The sequence below is a fragment of the Salmo salar genome, chromosome 20, assembly GCF_965601325.2.
Source record: "Salmo salar chromosome 20, fSalSal1, whole genome shotgun sequence".
Taxonomy (NCBI): Eukaryota; Metazoa; Chordata; class Actinopteri; order Salmoniformes; family Salmonidae; genus Salmo; species Salmo salar.
The window spans coordinates 16,212,916-16,236,904 of record NC_138310.1 but is presented as its reverse complement, the minus strand read 5'-3'; the positions used below and the strand labels follow the sequence as shown (position 1 = coordinate 16,236,904).

Here is a 23,989-nt window from a genome sequence, read left to right as displayed (position 1 = left end):
AACTTAGGAGGCTCATGGTTCTTTACCCCCTTCCATAAACTTACACAGTAATTATGACAACTTCCGGAGGATGTCCTCAAACCTATCAGAGTTCTTGCAGCATGAACTGACATGTTGTCCACCCAATCAAAGGATCAGAGAATGAATCTGGTACTGAAAGTATTAGCTACAGCTAGCTAGCACTGCAGTGCATAAAATGTGGTGAGTAGTTGACTCAAAGAAAGAGAGAAAGACAGTAGTCAAACAGTTTAACAAATTAATTTCTTCCAAAATGAAGGAGAAGCAAGAGAGAAATATATATATAGAGAGAGTGATTTGATAAAAAAAAAATACTTTCAGTTTCACTTACTTAGCTAGCAAATGCAGCTAGCTCGTTTAGTCTACTGAAACACCCTGCTCAAACAGAGGGATGTTATTTTAGCTAGCTGGCTATGACTTTCCAACTAAACATTGGAATTCTTCCAAGTCAAGGTAAACATTTTGGTTTTACAAATGTATTGCCACCGGGGTCCACCGGTGTAACTGCTTACTGACTGTACACTGTAACGTTACTGCATGATTGTAGTGGGTTTACTAACGCGTTAGTTCTATTAGCTATGCTAACTATGACGTTAATTCTTTAGCTAATATGGTGACACCGATGTAGGCTGTGTGTAGTGGTTTGGCTTGGAAAGGTTTTTTCGCCTGGTCACATACAGCTGATGTGTTGGGCATTGAAGTCCACAAGCGAAGGGACAAGGTGAGAGGAGGAGAGTGTATTCATTCCGCTGATTCTGTTGAAAAAATGTTTCTTAAACGGAAGCAAATGGAACAAATCGGGGATAACATACCTGAATTTGTCCAATAGAAACTCTTATTTGCAATTGCTGGGCGAATGATTACACCCTATATCAGCTAGATGCAGGAAAGAGTGTGCAAGGCGTATTGAATGTCAAATGTGTCTCTCGACACACCTCAAATGTGTCTCTCAACCTGTGTGCACCTACATTGTAAACCGTCATTCATAGGCTAGCCCAGTCGTTCTCAATCCTGGTCCTGGGGACCCAAAGGGGTGCACATTTTTGTTTTTGCCCTAGCACTACACAGCTGATTCAAATGATCAACTCATCAAAAGGCTTTGATGATTTCAATCAGGTGTGTAGTGCTAGGGCAAAAACAAAAATGTGCACCCTTTTGGGTCCCCAGGACCAGGGTTGAGAACCACTGGGCTAGGTTGTAGCAACCTCATGATGGGGGAAGGGAAAATCTGAGTATCAAATAGTAGCCTAAACCTATCGCTGTTACATTTAACTGGGCGAATGGAATATGAATGACAATCATCCAATTTACTGTAATCGAAAAAAAAACAGTCCTCCCTCATCTTAAACGGCACTGACCGCCACTGCTTACAGCCTTATTCTAAAATGGATTCATTATTTTTTTATCAATCTACACACAATACCCCATAATGACAAAGAAAAATGGTTTTTAGAAATGTTTGCAAATGTATAAAAAAAAAAGAAATATCACATTAATATAAGTTTTCAGACCCTTCACTCAGTACTTTGTTGAAGCACTTTTGACAGTGATTACAGCTTCGAGTCTTCTTGGGTATGACGCTAGAAGCTTGGCACACCTGTATTTGGGGAGTTTCTCCCATTCTTCTTTGCAGATCCTCTCAAGCTCTGTCAGGTTAGATGGGGAGCGTCGCTGCAGAGCTATTTTCAGGTTTCTCCAGAGATGTTAGATCGGGTTCAAGTCCAGACTCTGGCTGGGCAACTCAAGGACATTCAGAGACTTGTCCCGAAGCAACTCCTGCTTTGACTTGGCTGTGTGCTTAGGGTCGCTGTCCTGTTGTAAGATGAACCTTAGCCCCCAGACTGAGGTCCTGAGCACTCTGGAGCAGGTTTTCATCAAGGATCTCTCTGCACTTTGCTCTGTTCATCTTTCCCTCGATCCTGACGAGTCTCCCAATCCCAGAAGCTTGGCTTTTCAGGCCAAAGAGTTCAATCTTGGATTCATCAGACCAGAAAATCTTGTTTCTCATGGCCTGAAAGTCTTGAGGTGACTTTTGGCTAACTCAAAGCAGGCTATCATGTGCCTTTAACTGAGCAGTGACTTCCGTCTGGCCACTACCATAAAGACCTGACTGGTTGAGTGCTGCAGAGATGGTTATCCTTCTGGAAGGTTCTCCCATTACCAACGAGGAACTCTAAAGCTCTATCAGAGTGACCATCGGGTTCTTGGTCACATCACTGACCAAGGCCTTTCTCCGTTTGGCCGCGCGGCCAGCTCTAGGAAGAGTCTTGGCGGTTCCAAACTTCTTCCATTTAAGAATGATGGAGGCCACAGTGTTCTTGGGGACCTTCAATGCTGCAGAAATATTTTGGTACTCTTCCCCAGATCTGTCCCTCGACACAATGCTGTCTCGGAGCTCTACGGACAATTCATTCAACCTCATGGCTTGGTTTTTGCTCTGACATGCACTGTCAACTGTGGGACCTTACATATACAGGTATGTGCCTTCCCAAATAATGTCCAATCAATTGTATGTACCATTGTATGTAGCACAGGTCAAGTTATAGAAACATCTCAAGGATGATCAATGGAAACAGGATTCACCTGAGCTCAATTTTGAATCTCATAGCAAAGGGTCTGCATGCTTAAGTAAATAAGGTATTTTAGTTTTTTTATTTGTAATACATTTGGAAATATTTCTAAAAACCTGTTTTCGCTTTGTCATTATAGAATATTGTGTATAGATTGCTGAGGATCTTTTTATTATTTAATCCATTTTAGAATAAGGCTGTAATGTAACAAATTGTGGATAAAGTCAAGGGGTCTGAATACTTTCCGATGGCACTGTATACAGTGTATCTTCACAGTCTTTTAACATGAAATAGTCATTGTGGAATCCAAAAAATTATAACATTAAACCTTTGTTCTTACCTGAGATAATGGAAGCGAGACGGAATGCATCAGGGTAGCGAACAGGCATCACAGGTTCATAAGGGGATGTTTCATAAAGCTCTCCACCTGGGAAAACAGTACATGGTGAAACTACATACTGTAGTTCATGGTACATGAATTACTGGGTATGTGTTGCGGTACATTTAACAAAGGAATACACACCCATATATGATCTCAAAATGTATACAAAATTGTTGACATTCATGTGTCTAAGGCAAGGAGTCATGGTTTTAGAAACACTGCACAGGATAAAACATTTTTTGTGCTAAAACAATAAGCAAATATCTATATTGTTTCTGTTGATAACAGAAACCAGTGAAGTTTGAATTCTACAAAATTTGTCAACTTCAGTTTTTAGCTCTTAATCAGTCTGTCTGACCAATAACACATTTTACACCCTGAAGATTTCAATGGTGTGAACATTTGGCTAATTTTGTGATATGCAAAGCAGATCGTTCACCACGGTCAGATAATTTCATTTTGGAAAGAACATTTGGTCCTGGTGCTCTGTGATTTAGGTGAGGCAGCCTCCAAACGCTGAATTGCTGTGGCTGTTTGTAAAAAAAAATGAATCAAATTAGCACTCAACTGACTGTGCTGCTCCCCTGTGCCTCTCTCTCAGAAGCCTCTAATCCTGTGTTTAAAATTCACAGCCATTCGGTGTGATCCAGACAAACCCTCCAGTGTGTAGCATTGCATTTTGATGCTAACAGAAACACAGCATGGCTGTTGTGGGACAGGCAGGGAGCCCACCGCAGCAAATGAGAAAATCCAAAACCTGTGGGGAGAGGTAAAGCTCAGTGGATAACCATCCAATCAATAGATATCACCATTTGTTTATCACAAAGCTCCGTGCGTTTTGAAAAGATGATGTTATCTCATAAAGTGTTCTTCCAGCTGTTCAGAGAATGGAGACTTCAATGGAAAGTAGTGTGTGATTCACATATGTGTTGACCGTGTTGTACAGTATAGTGCATATTTCATTATCAGGCTGCCGATCAGGTGGAATAAAAAGTATACCCTTGAAGATGTCACTTTAATAACACAGTGTAATGTTGGTTCACAGTACACTTGTTGAAAACAAAACAGAGGCAACATTGTGTTATGATATGTTATCTTAGTTCCATCTTGAACAGGGGGATAAAAAAGCGTCAGTAAAACAATTATTGAAATACACCAAACTAAAGATGATCAACTATAACGCCAAATGGCTAAAATACATGTCACTCAACAGGAGTGAAAGTTGCGCCTCCCAGCATTATTAACTGTAGAGTGACGACATTGAACTCTTCCCTTGCCAACTCCTGAGCAAAAGTCCAAGCACGGCCACACTAAGGCTGCTATAATGTCTTGTTCCTTTCCGTGAGGGGAAAAAAATCACAAGCCGTTTCCCCATCTGATAATGAGGAAACATCTCTAATAATTAAGATTTTGACCATGGAACCTGACCAGGACTCCAGACACACTCCATAGATTCCTAGACATAATACATTGCTATAAGAAAGTAAGCAACCTGTTGTAAGACATTGCAGAGGGACTGTCAACAGCCACACCACCCTACATCCTACTGATTGCTTGCCTATGAAACTAAGCAGGGCAGAGCCTGGTCAATTCTTGGATGGGAGAATAGAATATGCTGAATGTAGTGTTGGGAGGGCCATAAGACAGCACTATTCCATCTGGTAAGGGAGTGATGGGGGGGTGCCGTCATTCAAATGAGACATTAAACAGATGTCCATAATCTCTGTGGTCATTAAAGTAGCCACGGCACTTGTTGCAAGACTAAAAGGTTAACCCCAGCGTCAAAGCTAAATTCCTAATCTGGCTTCTCATACTACCTTGGTCACCTACAGTAATTATCTCCAGCTTCCAACTGACTCATTCAACCCCTCTCCATACGGATCATTCAACCCCTGCAACTCTTCTCCAGGTAGAAGATGATGTGTTCCAAGCCAAATGATGTGGTAAAATAAGGGTCAAATAAAAGTTGGTGTGTCTGGTCTTATCATTGTGCTTTTTCATACTGCTGCTTCATAATCAAAACGATTGATTGAACTACAAATCAAATTGTATTTGTCACATGCGCCAAATACAACAGGTACAGTGAAATGTTTACTTACAAGCCCTTAACCAACAATGCAGTTTTAAGAAAAGACCTAATAAAAGTAATAGATAAGAATAACAAATAATTAAAGAGCAGCAGTAAATAACAATAGCGGGGCTATATACAGGGGGTACCGGTACAGAGTCAGTGTGTGAGGGCACCAGTGTCAAGGTAATTTAGGTAATATGTACATGTAGGTACAGTTATGTTAGTGACTATGCATAGATAATAACAGAGAGTAGAAGCAGCAGCGTAGAAGGGGGGGGGGGGCATTGCAAATAGTCTGGATAGCCATTTGATTAGCTGTTCAGGAGTCTTATGGCTTGGGGGTACAAGCTGTTTAGAAGCCTCTTGGACCTAGACTTGGCGCTCCGGTCGCACTTGCCGTGCAGTAGCAGAGAGAACAGTCTATGACTAGGCTGGCTGGAGTCTTTGACAATTTTTAGGGCCTTCCTCTTACACCATCTGGTATAGAGGTCCTGGATGGCAGGAAGCTTGGCCGTGGTGATGTACTGGGCCATACACACTACCCTCTGTAGTGCCTTGCGGTCGGAGGCCGAGCAGTAGCCATACCAGGCAGTGATGCAACCAGTCAGGATGCTCTTGATGGTGCACCTGTAAAGCCTTTTGAGGATCTGAGGACCCATGCCAAATATTTTCAGTCTCCTGTCGTGCCCTCTTCACGACTGTCTTGGTGTGCTTGGACCATGTTAGTTTGTTGGTGATGTGGACACCAAGGAACTTGAAGCTCTCAACCTGCTCCACTACAGCCCCATCAATGAGAATGGGATCAGGCCTACCACTGTTGTTTCATTAGCAAACTTAATGATGGTGTTGGAGTCGTGCCTGGCTGTGCAGTCATGGGTGAACAGGGAGTACAGGACGGGACTGAGCAAGCACCCCTGATGGGCCCCCATGTTGAGGATCAGCGCGCGGATGTGTTGTTATGTACCCCAACCACCTGGGGGTGGCCCGTCAGGAAGTCCAGGATCCATTTGCAGAGGGAGGTGTTTAGTCCCAGGATCCTTAGCTTAGTGATGAGCTTTGAGGGCACTATGGTGTTGAATGCTGAGCTGTAGCATTCTCACATAGGTGTTCCTTTTGTCCAGGTGTGAAAGGGCAGTGTGGAGTGCAATAGAGATTGCATCATCTGTGGATCTTTGGTATGCAAATTGGAGTGGGTCTAGGGTTTCTGGGATAATGGTGTTGATGTGAGCCATGACCAGCCTTTCAAAGCATTTCATGGCTACAGAGGTGAGTGCTATGGGTCGGTAGTCATTTAGGAGGTTACCTTAGTGTTCTTGGGCACAGAGACTATAGTGGTCTGCTTGAAACATGTTGATATTAAAGACTCAGACAGGGAGAGGTTGAAAATATCAGTGAAGACAGTTGCCAGTTGTTTAGTGCATGCTCGGAGTACACATCTTGGTATTCCGTCTGGCCCTGTGGCCTTGTGAATGTTGACCTGTTTAAAGGTCTTACTCACATCGGCTGCGGAGAGAGTGATCACGCAGTCGGCCGGAACAGCTGATGCTCTCATGCATGTTTCAGTGTTACTTGCCTCGAAGCGAGCATAGCAGTTATTTAGCTTGTCTGGTAAGCTCATGTCACTAGGAAGCTCTCGGCTGTGCTTCCGTTTGTAGTCTGTAATAGTTTGCAAGCCCTGCCACATCCGACATGCGTCAGAGCCGGTGTAGTATGATTCAATCTTAGTCCTGTATTGACGCTTTGCCTGTTTGATGATTCGTTGGAGGGCATAGAGGAATTTCTTATTAGCTTCCAGGTTAGAGTCCCACTCCTTGAAAGAGGCAGCTCTACCCTTTAGCTCAGTGCGAATGTTGCCTGTAATCCATGGCTTCTGGTTGGGGTATGTACATACAGTCACTGTGGGGATGACATCATCGATGCGCTTATTGATGAAGCCAATGACTGATGTGGTGAACTTCTCAATGCCATCAGAGGAATTCCGAAACAAATTCCAGTCTGTGCTAGCAAAACAGTCCTGTAGCTTAGCATCTGCTTCATTTGACCACTTTTTTATTGATTTAGTCCCTGGTGCTTTCTGCTTTAATTTTAACTTGTAAGTAGGAATCAGGAGGATAGAATTATGGTCAGATTTGCCAAATGGAGGGCGAGGGAGAGCTTTGTATGTGTGTGGAGTAAAGGTGGTCCAGAGTTTTTTCCCTCTGGTTGCACATTTAACATGCTGATAGAAATTTGGTAAAACGGATTTAAGTTTCCCTACATTAAAGTCCCTGGCTACTAGGAGCGCAGCCTCTGGATGAGCGTTTTCTTGTTTGCTTATGGCGGAATAGAGCTCATTCAATGCTGTCTTAGTGCCAGCCTCTGACTGTGGTGGTATGTAAACAGCTACGAAAAATACAGATGAAAACTCTCTAGGTAGATAGTGTGGTCTACAGCTTATCATGAGATGCTCTACCTCAGGCGAGCAAAACCTTGAGACTTCCTTAGATATCGTGTACCAGCTGTTGTTTACAAATATGCATAGTCCCCCGCCCCGTGTCTTACCAGATGTTGCTGTTCTATCCTGCCAATAGACTGTATAACCCGCCAGCTGTATGTTATTAAGGTCGTCGTTCAGCTACGACTCGGTTAAACATAACATATTACACTTTTTAATGTCCCGTTGGTAGGATATACGTGCTTTCAGTTGATCCCATTTATTTTCCAGCGATTGAACGTTAGCTAACAGTACGGATGACAAAGGCAGATTAGCCACTCGTCACCTGATCCTCAAAAGGCTTTTGTTTGATTATGAAGTAGTCCAGATCAGTTGCTTATTGAGTTGTGGAAACATCAGAAACAATGCTGAAACCTTTGTGTTGTGCACCCTAAGGACAAAGAAATCCCATTTCTACCACATCCCTAGCTTCCCTTCACTACTTCAGTCAGCATTGACGATCATCACAACGTGTAACATCACCACAGGCAGTTCTCTAAGAGTAGCTATTGCAGAAACCATGGGGGAGGGTTGTAGATAAGGGGCTATTATCCCTATTTCTCCCTGGCCACATTTTTTCATATCATCCTACACATCTCTGTAGTGAGAAAGCAAAGGCAGCCAGACAAACATTCTTACTTCTCTCCCTTGGCATGCCTAAGTACAACAATTGCCAATTTTTACGAGTGCTTGGAACTCTTAGGGAACCCACAGTTACCACTGAGATAGGTCCTTTTTCCCAGAGACTTCCCATAAAGTCTGTTTACCCATCCTAAATGGCCATTGTACAATAGCAAAATCTTCAAACAAAGCCAAATGCTCTAGCTTTGAAAGTGCTGTGGCCAGCCTCGGGGCCAGCTTATAGAGGATCATGGATGATGAAGCTCTATTCTTGTCCGGGGGGACTGAGTGGAAGTTTAGGGGAACAAACAATTCCATTTTCACCCAAGTGGCCAGGAAGAAACTTCCCTGCATATCATACAAGTATATTATAATTTAGCCTCATCCACATACACTGAGTATACAAAACATTAAGAACTCTTTCCATGACATAGACTGACCAGGTGAATACAGGTGAAAGCTATGATCCCTTGTTGATGTCACATATTAAATCCACATCAATCAGTGTAGATCAGTGGTCTCCAACCTTTTCTAGCATGAGAGCTACTTAAAAAAAGGAAACATGTCATGAGCTACTCATTTTTCTATCTTTCAAATAGGCAAATTCTGCTCTTCTCCTCTCCCCTGCAACTCGTCCCCGGGTCCTTAGTGTAAGAGGAAGTAATGTTTTCTGTCAACATATCTGGTAAAATAAAGGTTTATAAAATCTGTTTTATATTTTCCAAAATTATTTTCCTTAAAAATTACAATTGTTCATAGAGAAACAACGAAATTGGATGTTCTGAGTCCATGTCAATGGTTAAATCATATCAGAAGAAAAAAAAATGTAGGCCTGGAAGATTTTTAAAATGTAATTCCCCTTTAATTGCGCATCTAGAAATTGAGGAATGTGCCATCTAACATGCTGACCCCAACGTTCGCGTTACGTGCCCTTACGTTGCAAAATAAATGTACGCATACATGTTATTCAATCATTTCATCCAAACTGCTTGCGCGCATCAACGAGCGTCTCCGTAGCAAGGCTTTAAAATAGAACTTGGTTTTTAGGAGCACACAGTGCATTTGGAAAGTATTCAGATCCCTTGACTTTTTCCACATTTTGTTACGTTACAGCCTTAATCTAAAATGGATAAAAAATTCAATTCATCCTCATCAATCTACACACAATACCACATGATGACAAAGCAAAAACAGGTTTTTAGACATTTTTGAAAATTTATTTTAAAAAAACAACTGAAAAAAATCACATTTACACAAGTATTCAGACTCTTACTCAGTACTTTATACAAGCAACTTTGGCAAAAATTACAGCCTTGAGTTTTCTTGGGTATGATGCTACAAGCTTGGCACACCTGTATTTGGAGAGTTTCTTCCATTCTTCTCTGCAGATCCTCTCAAGCTCTGTCGGGTTGGATGGGGAGAGTCACTGCACAGCTATTTTCAGGTCTCTCCAGAGATGTTCGATCGGGTTGAAGTCTGATTCTGGCTGGGCCACTCAAGGACATTCAGAGACTTGTCCCGAAGCCACTCCTGCGTTGTCTTGGCTGTGTGCTTAGGGCCATTGTCCTGTTGGAAGGTGAACCGTCGACTCAGTCTGAGGTCCTGAGCGCTCTGGAGCAGGTTTTCATCAATAATCTCTCTGTACTTTGCTCTGTTCGTCTTTCCCTCGATCATGACGAGTCTCCCAGTCCCTGCCGCTGAAAAACATCCTCACAGCATGATGCTGCCACCAACATGCTTTATCGTAGGGATGGTGCCAGGTTTCCTCCAGATGTGATGCTTGGCATTCAGGCCAAAGAGAATCTTGTTTCTCATACTCCAAGCGGGCTGTCATGTGCCTTTTACTGAGGAGTGGCTTCAGTCTGGCCACTCTACCATAAAGGCAGAAATGGTTGTCCTTCTGGAAGATTCTCCCATCTACACAGAGGAACTCTGGAGCTCTGTCAGAGTGACCATCGGGTTCTTGGTCACCTCCCTGACCAAGTCCTTTCTCCCCCGATTTCTCAGTTTGGCCGGGCGGCCAGCTCTAGGAAGAGTCTTGGTGGTTCCAACCATCTTCCATTTAAGAATGATGGAGGACACAGTGTTCTTGGGGACCTTCAATGCTGCAGAAATGTTTTGGTACCCTTCCCCAGATCTGTGCCTCGACACAATCCGGACAGTTCCTTCGACCTCATGGCTTGGTTTTTGCTCTTATATGTACTGTCAACTGTGGGACCTTATATAGACAGGTGTGTGCCTTTCCAAATCATGTGAAAAATCTATTAAATTTACCACAGGTGGACTCCAATCAAGTTATAGAAACATTTCAAGGATAATCAATGGAAACAGGATGCACCTGAGCTCAATTTCAAATCTCATAGCAAAGGGTCTGAATACTTATGTAAATATGGTATTTCTGTTTGTATTTCTAATAATTTAGCAAAAATGTAAAAACAACGGTTTTGCCTTGTCATTATGGGCTATTGTGTGTAGATTGATGAGCAACATTTGTTATTGTCACGACTTCCACTGAAGTCGGTTCCTCTCCTTGTTCGGGCGGCGTTCGGCGGTCGGTGTCACCGGTCTTCTAGCCATCGTCGATCCACTTTTCATTTTCCATTTGTTTTGTCTTGTTTTCCTACACACCTGGTTCTCATTTCCCCCATTAAGTGTTGTGTATTTAACCCTCTGTTCCCCCCATGTCTTTGTGCGGAATTGTTTGTTGTAAGTGCTTGTGCACATGTTTACTGGTGGGCGTCGGGTTTTGTACCCATGTTGGTTATTTCTTCAGGTAAAATAACAACCCGATGTTTATATCCCAGTTCATTGTGATATTTCAACATGCGTGTCCTGATCACATCTGGTGTGGATGGACAAAATCAACGGACGCACGTGCGTGCCCGGTCTAGTCAGCATGTAATGGGCCAGTCTAGTGATGGTTCTGTAGGCCTACTGCTGCTCATTTCATGGCAAATTTAGCAAATAACAAATAGTAGATACAAATTATATACTTACTCATGATATACTTCTGCCAGGTAAGCCTACTTTGCAGTTAACATTTAATTGAGTATTTCTGTCAACCCACGAGATGGTAACCACATCAACTGGCTACACACAGAGTGATAAACAAACAATCGCACGCATCACAGACAGACAGGGGCAATATTGCTAGAAATTAATTGGCAGATATTGTGTTAGGTTTGGCTTATTAAGTCAATAGTGGCTAACCAAATTTGAGATAATGTCAATGTTGTGGTGTCTGATACTTGTGAGATTGGTTTATGACAGTTTGCAGTGGAACACGTGAAAATTGCATGTACTTTCAGAATTGTTTGGCGAGCTACTCATAGGTGGGCTCTGAGTTACTGGTAGCACGCGATCTACCTGTTGCAGACCCCTGTTGTAGATGAAGGGGAGGAGACAGGTTAAAGAAGGATTTTAAACCTTGAGACAATTGAGACATGGATTGTGTATGTGTGCCATTCAGAGGGTGAATGGGCAAACAAAAGATTGAAGTGCCTTTGAACAAAGTATGGTAGTAGGTGCCAGGTGCACCGGTTTGTGTCAAGGACTGCAACACTGCTGGGGTTTTCATGCTCAACAGTTTCCTGTTTGTCTCAAGAATGATCCACCAGAGCCTCCCGGGTGGCGCAGTGGTCTAAGGCCACCAGAGATTCTGGGTTCGAGCCCAGGCTCTGTCACAGCCGGCTGAGACCGGGAGGCCCATGGGGCGGCGCACAATTGGCTCAGCGTCGTCCGGGTTAGGGAGGGTTTGGCCGGCAGGGATATCCTTGTCTCATCGCGCACTAGCGACTCCTGTGGCGGGCCAGGCGCAGGGCACGCTGACCAGGTCGCTAGGTGTACGGTGTTTCCTCCGACACATTGGTGCGGCTGGCTTCCGGGTTGGATGGGCATTGTGTCAAGAAGCAGTGCGCTTGGTTGGGTTGTGTTTCGGAGGACGCATGGCTCTCGACCTTCGCCTCTCCTGAGTCCGTACGGGAGTTACAGCGATGAGACAAGACTGTAACTACCAATTGGATACCACGAAATTGGGGAGAAAAAAGGGGGTTAAAAAATACAATTTTTTAAATTAAATGTTAAATATTAAAAAAGAATGGTCTACCACTTAAAGGACATCCAGCCAACTTGACACAACTGTGTGAAGCATTAGAGTCAACATGGGCCAGCATCCCCGTGTCCATGCCCTGACAAATTGGGTCTGTTCTGAGAGGGGATGCAACTCAATATTAGGACGGTGTTCCTAATGCCTAATGTTTGCTATTCTCAGTGTATAATAACAATTCATTTGATTGTAAGTCAAAGAAGTAATCATTCATTAATAACATTGTCAAACATAAAATGATAGCATGAATGAAGGTAGTGAATGGATTTTGAAAGTGTTTTCTAATGTCATCACATGCCATGCAAAATTAGAACTGCACAAATACAGCATCGTTCTCTCGCTTGGGGTTTGACAGATTCATATTCACAGCAGGGGGCCATGGCACTCTGTTCTTCAACAACTGTGCTATGTGACAGTCACCCAACCAATAATGTATTCCTCAGGTAATACAAAACATTATTCCCAGCTGTTTAGTGTATGATGGTTTGCCGGAGGGCAACAACTTATCGTGGTAATTAAGACTCAGTTTGACTTCATTTGCTCTGTTAGTGTTGTGCATGGCCAGAGTGAAACATACAATCATGAGTCCCTTGTAGGAGGATATTGCTCTTAACCCTATCAGTCCCAAGATCCCAGCAAAGATCGGCTTTTCATTTATCTGACTTTCACTTATCTGCATGTCCAGCCCTTATATTTAGCCTCACAACAAAGTGTTTGACCATTTTATTTTCAGGACAACCAGGGCCACAAGTAGAAAACAAAACAATTTGACATAAACAGTTGCATTCATGAGTTTTATTGACAAAAATGAGTTCTGCCAAAACAAAAATCTGATAAAAATGAATTTATATGAATGCTGTAAGTTCAGAAATTCTTTGCTCCGTGAGAAATGAATATCCAACTAGTCAGCGACAACTGCATGGAGTTTGTGACAGGAAATATGTGAGCTTATTACAGTATTATAGACACTATGTCCTGAGATTTCCGATGATCTTCTATGTAGAAGAACCTTTTACCTTCTAACAGTTCTTGTGTAGCTTGTGGGCGTCATAGAGCAAAATTTGTACGTGCTCGTGAGAGTTTCAGCTTTTTATAGATAGCTTTTAATAGTTTGCAGCGCAAATCATTCAGACTCCACAGACGTTGTTGTAAAAATTCCCGACCCCAGGCCCCATCGGGATATCATAACCACCGATGGTACAACCCAGAAATCTGTAGCTTAAACACCACATTTTAAAAAAAGGGGTTAGAAGGTCGAAACATGCTGGCGTTACGGTGGGACTCATTGGGTTAAGTTGATTCAGTGGATGACTGCTTAAGAGTTTTAAGCTGTAGAGAATCTAAAATCCATCCCATATTCATTATCAATAGGAGTACATTCCTGAGGTGATGGAAGTGTCCTATGGATTTTTCCGGTCTTGGCAAACAGCTTATAGCTTGAAGCAAAGTACATTTTAATAGCTGTCATTCACCTTATTTGTTTAAAGCTGACCTGGTATATTTGCATAAATGAAGAATATTGATTACATATTTCTCAGTGGTTGAAGACCATCTGTGTAGAAGAAAATGGCAACGGCTCTGATAGCTAGTCCATTCGCATGATTCCAATGATCCGCATTCAATCATCCATAAACCTTTATGGCGGGACAAATCCAAATCCCCACTTGCCCGTATTCAGAAGGCAAAATAGTCTGTCTCTTCCTGCCAGGGTAAGAGGGGCGAATTTCCCAACTATAGCAGCCACTCTGGGTGTCATTTCAGTCATATTGAAATCTGCTCGATAGATCTTCAGTTACAGTAAAGGAATCATTAGAGGGATTTGCAAGGACATAGAATGCCGTCCCTGTCATCATATTTCATTGATCCTTTTCACAGGTTTTTGGGGGGGCCTGAAAATCTCTATTGATTTGTTCCAGAAAAATATTGACAGGTCTCTTCCTCTGATGATGAAGCACCCACCTAGCGAGCGTGGCGAGATGTGTAAAAACAGAGGACACATTCAGCATGCAGAAGCAAACTCCCGTTGCCTCACTGGAGAAATGTGCACCTTATGACAGTGAATGGCTAAGGTAATGGCTGGTGACTGCTACCATTGCTCATGGTAATGATGGTTTCACTGAGGAATACTGTGTACCTCTGTAACCTTATGTGTTTCTCCCTTGACTCCGCTTGGGTCCTAGGAATAACATACTCAAGCTGGCATAGGGTTCCTATTTCCCCTCTCTAAATTAGCTGTGTAGTGATATTAGCATGGAATACTGACAGATTCTGCTCCTGACCTTTGGAATACTAGCGGGAAAATCATTTTTTTTAAGTGCTTACTTCGTTATTTCATGTAAGATTTCACAATGGCCTGAGACAGACTCACGTATGCTCCCTGCTGTAGAAATATATTCTACTAATTAAACTGCAAGGAAACCGCCCACGTAAAGGCCTTCAATTCTCTTAGCTATCTGCTCAATTCACTTTCATTTGAAAGAACAAAATGGTGATATGTGAAGAATGGGACTTCTTAACTGACTGGCCGGAACTGCCTCAAACCCTTGTGCTCTCTCCATGAGGCTTAATCGAAAGAGAAATGCAGCTACCTTTATGTTATTAAAGAGTATGCTTCCCACGTAGTAATTACGCCTTTTATAGATTCAGACTCCAAATCCCTGTTGTCCGGCAGTGAGAAGGACCTATTCAAAAGGCCAACCATTATCTGTCACTGACACATTGCATTCAGCTGGCATTTCTTTTAAAACCTCAATTAACAGTTCACATGTACAATATTAACGAGTGCCAAAGACGGAGCGCAAGTAGCCCAATGAATGCTGGTCCTTTTCACAGCAGCAACGCCCTCCAGTTTGTTGCCCAAACTACCACATGCACAGTGTAACAAAGTCTAAGCAGTCACTAATCTTGGAATACAGCAAAATAGCCTTCTTTATCACACAAATAAGGGAAAATTCAGTAAACAGAAATGTAAAGACTGCTAATGTGTGAGATTTGTGGTTGTCATTGCACTAGGAGTGTAAGCCCTAACCCCTGCACTATGCTCAGAGCATTTCATGAATATAAATATTGGAAATCCACGAATCAAAAGAATAGAAGACGAAGATTATAAAAGGACAATCAATTTATAGGAAACTTGCAGATGGTGTGCCTTTGCTCATTTTATCTTTGTTAATGTTCTAACATTCGCCCCTCTTAATGTCTAGGCAGGTAGCCTAGCGGTTAAGATTATTGAGCTAATAACCGAAAGGTAGCTGGTTTGAATCCCCGAGCCGACTAGGTGAAAAATGTGCTGATGTGCCCTTGAGCAAGGCACTTAACCCTAATTGCTCCTGTAAGTCGCTCTGGATAACAGCGTCTGCTAAATGACTCAAATGTAATTTAGCAGACGCTACCTACAATTCATTAACACTACCTACAATTATTTATGCAAAATGCAGAGAATGCAACATTTTTGCTGCAATTTAGCACACACAAACCTTTAATAAATATGCCCCAAAATTCCCTAAAAGACTTGCTATTTTAGTCAATAGCAACACAGGCTGGCTCTTAGGAATTATCTACATAGCCCGTAGACATTCCCGTATCTGCTGAGAAAACATTTCAAGCTGGTGCTCTTCCTACAATATCCTAACTTTTTCTGGGTTTTGTCCACAACCATTTTTTAAGTGGCTTGCAGCGTTTTTGAGGGTCTGTGGGGAATCGGCCCTCGTGTTTGTTTCGAGAGAACAATGTTATATAGTGATTGTTTCCAGTTAACAAAAGCCTGGTTGACTGCACAATGGATCATGATTAGATTAAAGCTGCACTGTAAGAGCCCTGTCCTCCATTAAAGCCTGTTTCATCTCCCTGGACAGTGCCAAAATGGGACAGTTGCATTGTTCGGTCAAGTATCCTCAGTGAAAGACACAGGGGAGGTCTGTATTTGTCAAAACAGCTTACTGTATGTAGCCTACTGTAAGTCCAATTGTAACTCTGTTCAGATAGGCCTGCTTTAGTGTCCAAACATTTCACTTGAACCCTCTATCCTAGAGCATAGGCATAGAGACTGACATACCTTGACTGGTGCCATAGGAAGTTAGCTCCTGGTAAAAGTGACTTAGCCACAGTTGAATAGCATATGGTGTGTCAAAGATTTTGACTACATTAGATCTTATGATCTGATTTGACATCAGCTGCGGTGATGTCTTGAAACATTCATCATGCCACGCTTATGACAATGTGAAGTAGGCTTTTGAAGGACTAAGGTCTAAGTGAAATATTACCTCCTGGATTGTGCAAGTGGCTGGCTCCAGGCCATTGAACGGTGGGTTTATAACCTAATAATATGATAATATGGAACACTTTAGGTGAAAACCAATAGCGCATCCCTAACAGGTCTTGCTGCTGTAATTGCATTATTGCTCCATTATTTCACAGAGAATGGAAAGCATATATTTTTCATCAGGGGTATCAATATACAGTGCATTTGGAAGGTATTCAGACCCCTTGACTTTTTACACATTTTGTTATGTTACAGTATTATTCTAAAATGTATTACATATTTTTTTCCGCTCATCAAACTACACACAATACCACATAATAACAAAGCAAAAACTGTTTTTTAGAAATGTTTGAAAATGTATTAAAAACTAAAAACGGAAATATGATATTTACATAAGTATTCAGACCCTTTACTCAGTACTTTGTTGTAGCACCTTTGGCAGTGATTACAGCCTCGAGCCTTCTTGGGTATGACGCAACAAGCTTGGCACACCTGTATTTGGGGAGTTTCTCCCATTATTCTCTGTAGATCCTCTCAAGCTCTGTCAGGCTGGATGAGGAGCATCACTGCAGAGCTATTTTCAGGTTTCTCCAGAGATGTTAGATTGGGTTCAAGTCCGGACTCTGGCTGGGAAACTCAAGGACTTTCAGAGACTTGTCCCAAAGCCACTCCTGCTTTGTCTTGGGTGTGTCCTTAGGGGCATTGTCCTGTTGGAAGGTGAACCTTCGCCCTAGTCTGAGGTCCTGAGTGCTCTGGAGCACGTTTTCATCATGGATCTCTCTATACTTTGCTCCATTCATCTTTCCCTTAATCCTGACTAGTTTCCCAGTCCCAGCCACTGAAAAACACCCCCACAGCATGATGCTGCCACCACCATGCTTCAACGTAGGGATGGTGCCAAATTCTTACAGATGTGATGCTTGGCATTCAGGTCACAGAGTTCAATCTTGGCTTCATCAGACCAGAGAATCTTGTTTCTCATGGTCTGAGAGTCCTTTAGGTGCCTTTTGGCTAACTCAAATTGGGCTGCCATGTGCCTTTTACTGAGGAGTGGCTTCCATCTGGCCACTCTACCATAAAGGCCTGATTGGTGGAGTGCTGCAGAGATGATTGTCCTTCTAGAAGGTTCTCCCATCTCCACAGAGGAACTCTGGAGCTCTGTCAGAGTGACCATCGATTGCTCAGTTTGACCGGGCGGCCAGCTCTAGGAAGAGTCTTGGTGGTTCCAAACTTCTTCCATTTAAGAATGATGGAGGCCACTGTGTTCTTGGGGACCTTCAATGCTGCAGAAATGTTTTGGTACCGTTCCCCAGATCTGTGACTCGACATAATCCTGTTTCGGGGCTCTACGGACAATTCCTTCGACCACATGGCTTGGTTTTTGCTCTGACATGCACTGCCAATTGTGGGACATTATATAGACAGGTGTGGGCATTTCCAAATCATGTCCAATCAATTGAATTTCCCAAAGGTGGACTCCAATCAGCTCAAGGATGATCAATGGAAACAGAATGCACCTGAGCTCAATTTTGAGTCTAATAGCAAAGGGTCTGAATACTCATAGCAAAGGGCTGAAATGCAAACACTTCTAAAAACCTGTTTTTTCGCTTTGTCATTATGGGGTATTTGCGTAGATTGATGAGGGAAACAATTCATTTAATCAATTTTAGAATAAGACTGTAACCTAACAAAATATGGAAAAAGTGAAGGGGTCTGAATACTTTGCGAATACACTCTAGCCTGTAGCAGGTGCAGCATACAATCCATGAGACTTTCCTTATTCTCTGCATTTTTTTTAAAGAGACCTAGATGATCATGTAGCCACTGTATCTAATTAGATCTATTTGTTGATTACGTGTTTGTTCACGAACAATTTTTTTTTTTTAATCAATGACATATACAATTCATAATAGCAGAGTTATTCTGTCTGCATATGTTTATCATCTATATATTCTGTGTTTTGATTCAGTTTACTGCTGCAACACCATTTCACCAAATCAAATTCCGTTTCTAATTCTTATCTATGCACATGCTGTCACGCCCACCATAGAGAGCCCTTGGTTCTCTCTGGTGTTGTAGGTCAGGGCGTGACTAGGGGATGTTCATGTCATGTTATTTCTATGTTGGTGAGTTGTATGGTTCCCAATTAGAGGCAGCTGGTAATTGTTGCCTCTAATTGGGGATCATATTCAGGAAGCCCTTTCTCCCACCTGATTTGTGGGATATTGTTTGTGTTAGTGTTTTGTGCACTACGGCTTTCACGTTTGTAGTAGTTTGTTTATTGTTTTGTTTAAGTTTCACAGTAATAAAAGATGTGGAACTCAAATCACGCTGCGCCTCGGTCCGACATTTTCTATGAGCGTGACAGAATATCCCACCAAACAAGGAACAAAGGAGCGTGCAATGGAGGGAAAAGTGAGTTGGACCTGGGAAGAGATCATGGGAGGACACGAGACCCTTCCTTGGCGGGAGTCGCAGAGGACTCAGGAAGGACAGCGACAACGCCGGGGACGGCCACAGAAATCCCAATATTTTTTTTGGGGGGGGGGGGGGCACGAGGGGTGGTCGGCCGAGCCAAGGAGCGGGCCAGAGCCCGCCTGGGAGTCGATGGAGCAGTGTGAGGAGGGATATCAGAGAATGACTTTGGCAAGGAGTATGCTGCAGCGCAGGCGTGCTGAAGAGCGTGACACCAGTCCGGTGCCATCTGTGCCAGCTTCCCGCACTTGCCCTGAAGAGCCAGAGACCATCAGGGAGGCGATGGAGAAGTTGGGAGAGAGAGAGAGGAGAGAGATGTTGGTTAAGTGTGTTCTGCTCAACATTCGACCTGAAGAGCCTGTCACCAGTCCGGTGCCACCTGTGCCGGCTCCACACACCAAGCCTCCAGTGCGCCTCCCCAGTCCGGTACGTCCTGTGCCAGCTCCTCGCACTCACCTTGGAGTGCGTGTCAACAGTCCGGTGCCACCTGTACCGGCTCCACGCACTAGGCCTCCAGTGCGCCTCTCCAGCCCGGAGCGTCCTGTGCCGGCTCCACGCACTCGACCTGAGGAGCGTGTCATCAGTCCGGTGCAACCTGCGCCGATGCCCAGTCCAGGCATGGTGTCCAGTCCCGCTCCCTGGCAGGAGCCTTCCTCTGCGCCGGTGCCCAGTCCAGGCACGGCGGCCAACCCAGCTCCATGGCCGGAGCCTTCCTCTGCGCCGGTGCCCAGTCCAGGCACGGCGTCCAACCCAGCTCCATGGCCTGAGCCCTCCTCTGCGCCGTTGCCCTGTCCAGGCACGGCATTCAGTACCGCTCCAAGGCCGGAGCCTTCCTCTGCGCCGATGCCCAGTCCAGGCGCGGCGTTCAGCCCGGTGCCATGGCCGGATCCGGGGTCTGGGCGGGGGCGTTGACCCGCACCGGAGCCGCCACCGACACTAGTCACCCCCCCTACCCTCCCCATTTGGTTTCAGGTTTTGTGGCCGTAGTCCGCACCTTTAGGGGGGGGGGTACTGTCACGCCCTGACCATAGAGAGCCCTTGGTTCTCTATGGTGTTGTAGGTCAGGGCGTGACTAGGGGGTGGTCTAGTCTTTTCATTTCTATGTTGGTGCTCTTGGTATGGTTCCCAATTAGAGGCAGCTGATGTTCGTTGTCTCTAATTGGGGATCATACTTAAGGTGTCATTGTTCCCACCTGCTTTGTGGGATATTGTTTTGTGTTAGTGTGTTGAGCACTACGACTTCACGTTCGTTGTATGTTTGTTGTTTTCTTAGTTTCACTTTAAATAAATATGTGGAACTCAAATCACGCTGCGCCTTGGTCCAACCTTTTCTACGAGCGTGACACATACATGCAGATCTCATTATGCAAGTATCTATGTATATGGTACAAGACAATTTTTTAAAACAATTTATTAATTGATTTCAGTCTCACCTTCGGTCAGGCCCATGTGGATGCTCCAATAGCTCTGCAGACACTGAAGCTCTTTCTTCATGCCCCTTTTACATCGACAGTCATACAGCGGGCTGACCAGCAGCACCTCCAGGGCAGCCTGGCACTCCCTGTTGGCCAGCATGGTGTCCCTCTCTCTGCCCACCAGGCACTGACGCATCACCCGGTAGCGGGAGCTGCACTGGGGGTTCTGGTTGCATATGTCACTGGCCCTCACGCAATCCAACCAGCCATGGGCACCCATCCCAACCAGGGCCGACGAGGAAACACCCCAGGAGGACACAACCCCGTCTGAGGGAGGGAACAGGAGGCTGTTTCATTGGTCTGACATATGGAGTTACACAAGCATGGGAATATTTTATGGATTTACCGTGTCGCTGGTGCTGTATGAAACCTCTCCTTGAGTACCTCCAGGCGTTCCATGTGTTTGATATATTCCACAATTAGCACATCTGACAAAATTGACTCAAGAGTGCTAGTACTGGAATACATGAAATAAGTGGAATAGCTGTGGGGTACTAATTGAGGTTTAGGAAACACTGGTGTAAGGGATTTCTGATCACTGGACATTTTGTTTACGAATGTGAAACATGCAGAGAATACATACACATACGGTATAAGGAAATGCAGTTAAATAACCGTGTAATCACCCAGCGGACAAAAGTGGTTGCAATGACGCCATTCTGATGGTTTTCTGATGCAATGTTTGGGTTGAAATATTTTTATATGGTTTTCTGACCAGATATGGCATATTATATTTCATGTCTCAATGTTGTCATGAAAAATACATCTTTGGTCGTAATGTATTAGCTACAAAAACAAACAAAAAATCAACCAGTAAATGACATCATTATGACATCCCGTGCCAAATGTTGTCCATTAGGAACTATATATTGGTCCTAAACCGTCTTGAGAATGTAATAATATTGCTCTTCTTTCAAGAGCAGAATCTGATAGACCTATTATAAATGCAGGCTACTGTGCAATTGGAAACTCAAACTCCTTACAATGCTGCAATCTCAGAGGCAGAATTTGGCATGGGACATAATAATCACATATTCTGGTTGTAAACTACATTTCTGGCTGTACATACGTTAGATTACCAGATTACAACAGCATCAAGGAGTCTGAGGACAGACTTCATATTTTGGTTGTTATCTGGTCAGATAACCAGATTCGAATCAGTTACATGTGTTTTGTCTGGTCACTAAAGAGATGTATTAAAAATGTCATTTTGAAATCAGTATAAAACCCGAACATGACGTCATTGCAACCGGTTTTGCCAACTGGGATGAAACAGGTGCAAGATTTTCTTTGACAAATAGACCCAGGAAAATATATGATAGTTGTTTGACAAGTCATTTGTTGTTTGACATGTTCATCTGTATGTATGCTATGATTAGCACACACGCATTTGATGCATCAACTAGTTATATGATATATTTCAGTCTATTATCTGTTATGCTTCATGGGCTGCGTTTACACAGGCAGCCCAATTCTGATATTTTGCCCATTTATTAGCAAGATATCTGATCTGATTGGTCACGACCAATAATTTGGCAAAATATCAGAATTGGGCTGCCTGTGTGTGGTCATTGATCCCAATGCACTTACCTTCAGAATATTAAAGTGTTCCATATTGTTGTTGTGTATGGCAGTCAAATCAATAACAAACATAGACAGAGGCTTATCTCTTGAATGGCATAGACAAGGAAAGACACAAACATTGACTCCTATTTAGATGGAAAGACTGACATGAGAGATACCTTCAGGTAAACCTGCAAACTGCTAAGGGAGATATTGCTATAGACTTTGCAATTGGTTTAAAGTACAGGGAGTATGCAGTACAACTAAATTATGCATATAACCACTATCAGTAAGTCATTAATTGAGCATCTTCTACCAACAAGACAGATCATCAACATCATCATCATCATGTTTAGGCTATGCATTAACTTTATGTGAGTTATTTCACTATCTCAACCTTAATAAAATAGGCAGAGGAGATGAGAAAAGACAATACATATCTGCACTAACAACAAGTTGGGAGTATAGGTCAAATGTTGCACCTAATAAGTTCAAACGTGCACTCTATGGGTAATTAAGGAAACAATTGAAATGTAATACATTTAATGATCCGATAGTGAAATTTAAGATTGATTTCACAATAAGTAGGCTATAGGCGAAACAACCTCAAATTAAAGAGTCCTAATGAATGTAGAATATTCACAACAATTACAAAACTATCTCCATGCATGTCGTGCAATTGAATAAATTGTTTTGTCTGCATTTAAAACTTAAGAACCATCAGAATATAAATGTCTCACCTAATAGAAAAAAAACGGGGTAGAAATAAATCCACATCATAAAGAATTGGTAGCCTAATTAGATTCAAGGTCAAGAAGCTGTCAAAGTGAGGATCTGATTTAATTTCTTCCTTTTGTAAACGTGTTGTAATTCCCTTTCCAAATAGTTGATTCCGTCGTAACTACAACTGGGAGAATTTAAATATTCGCGCAAAAAAAATACAATTTAGGCTACCGAACGCGCCTTCACAATTTCCACTCTCATTAATCCAGATTCCAAATTCGGAAATACACAAAAATGACAATCTCAAAATCCTCTTGGTAAAGGAATTAAATCCCAGTCTGTGAGCAGTTATTTCATAGGTCGTAGACTATATATACACCTTACATATCGAATGAACTGTGGCATCTCTCTGCATCAAAAGCTCTGATGATCCAGTTCGCAGCTCCCACACTTGAAACGATATGCCCCCAAAAAATATTTGGCAACGATAATGATGTCAGATAACTTTTTACAATGACATTTCTCTGGAGGAATACGGAAACTACAATTACTGTAGCCTACGAATGAGGGACATTGCCGAGTGAAGACTTGACTCTCCAAAAGCCGCGCGCCTTTGACTTTCTGAGTATCTGCGCTTCTTTTTGAGTGTTCTGGCATCACAGGAGTTAATTTCACGAGCTTCGGGAAACCAGCAGAGGGCGATGCTGACTCACTCATTTACTGGAAAAACTATGAAGAACGCTATTTATGCAAGAATATGGCTTCTGTCAAATGATTATGAGAGGAGTCCATCTTCTGGTTGACTGCTCGATTACTGGCCTAAGGCAATTATCTTCAGTGATTGTGACATTTCGGAATTGGCTGTATCATGTATGTCATCAAATTAATTGTTGTTTTAATGCTTCCACAATCACCTCATTCACCATAAAACGAACATCCTCTTTAAAAAGTCAAGACAGGACATTTGTCTGTTCCTGCACATCACAAAATGTGTTATACATGTTATTTATTTGTCAGGTATATTCATGAATTCACAAACCCTACTTTTACCATGTCAATGCCAGTTCATAACATGTAGGCCTACATGTCTAAAAGAGTTATCAAATGCAGACCTATCAGATGGCAGAGATAACAACAACAGGCTAATTCATTTCCACTATATCCCATCATTACACTTCATGGGACGTTATATTCATGGTCTCAAACCAGGAAGTAAATGTTGAGGCACAAAACCTACATTTTTCAAAATGTC

General features: G+C 42.9%; 1 protein-coding gene across 1 annotated transcript in view; it reads right to left on the bottom strand.

Annotated features, from left to right (window-relative positions):
- Window positions 1-23,363, bottom strand: part of LOC106580054 (GDNF family receptor alpha-2) — a 73,928-nt gene extending 50,565 nt beyond the window's left edge. The window contains exons 1-3 of the mRNA XM_014160630.3: window positions 22,755-23,363; window positions 20,410-20,718; window positions 2,929-3,015 (exon numbers count right to left, since the gene is read on the bottom strand). Coding sequence (XP_014016105.1) covers window positions 2,929-3,015; window positions 20,410-20,718; window positions 22,755-22,794 — 436 coding nt within the window. The 5' untranslated portion in view covers window positions 22,795-23,363. The remainder of the gene's footprint in view (window positions 1-2,928; window positions 3,016-20,409; window positions 20,719-22,754) is intronic.
- Window positions 23,364-23,989: the final 626 nt, after the last annotated feature.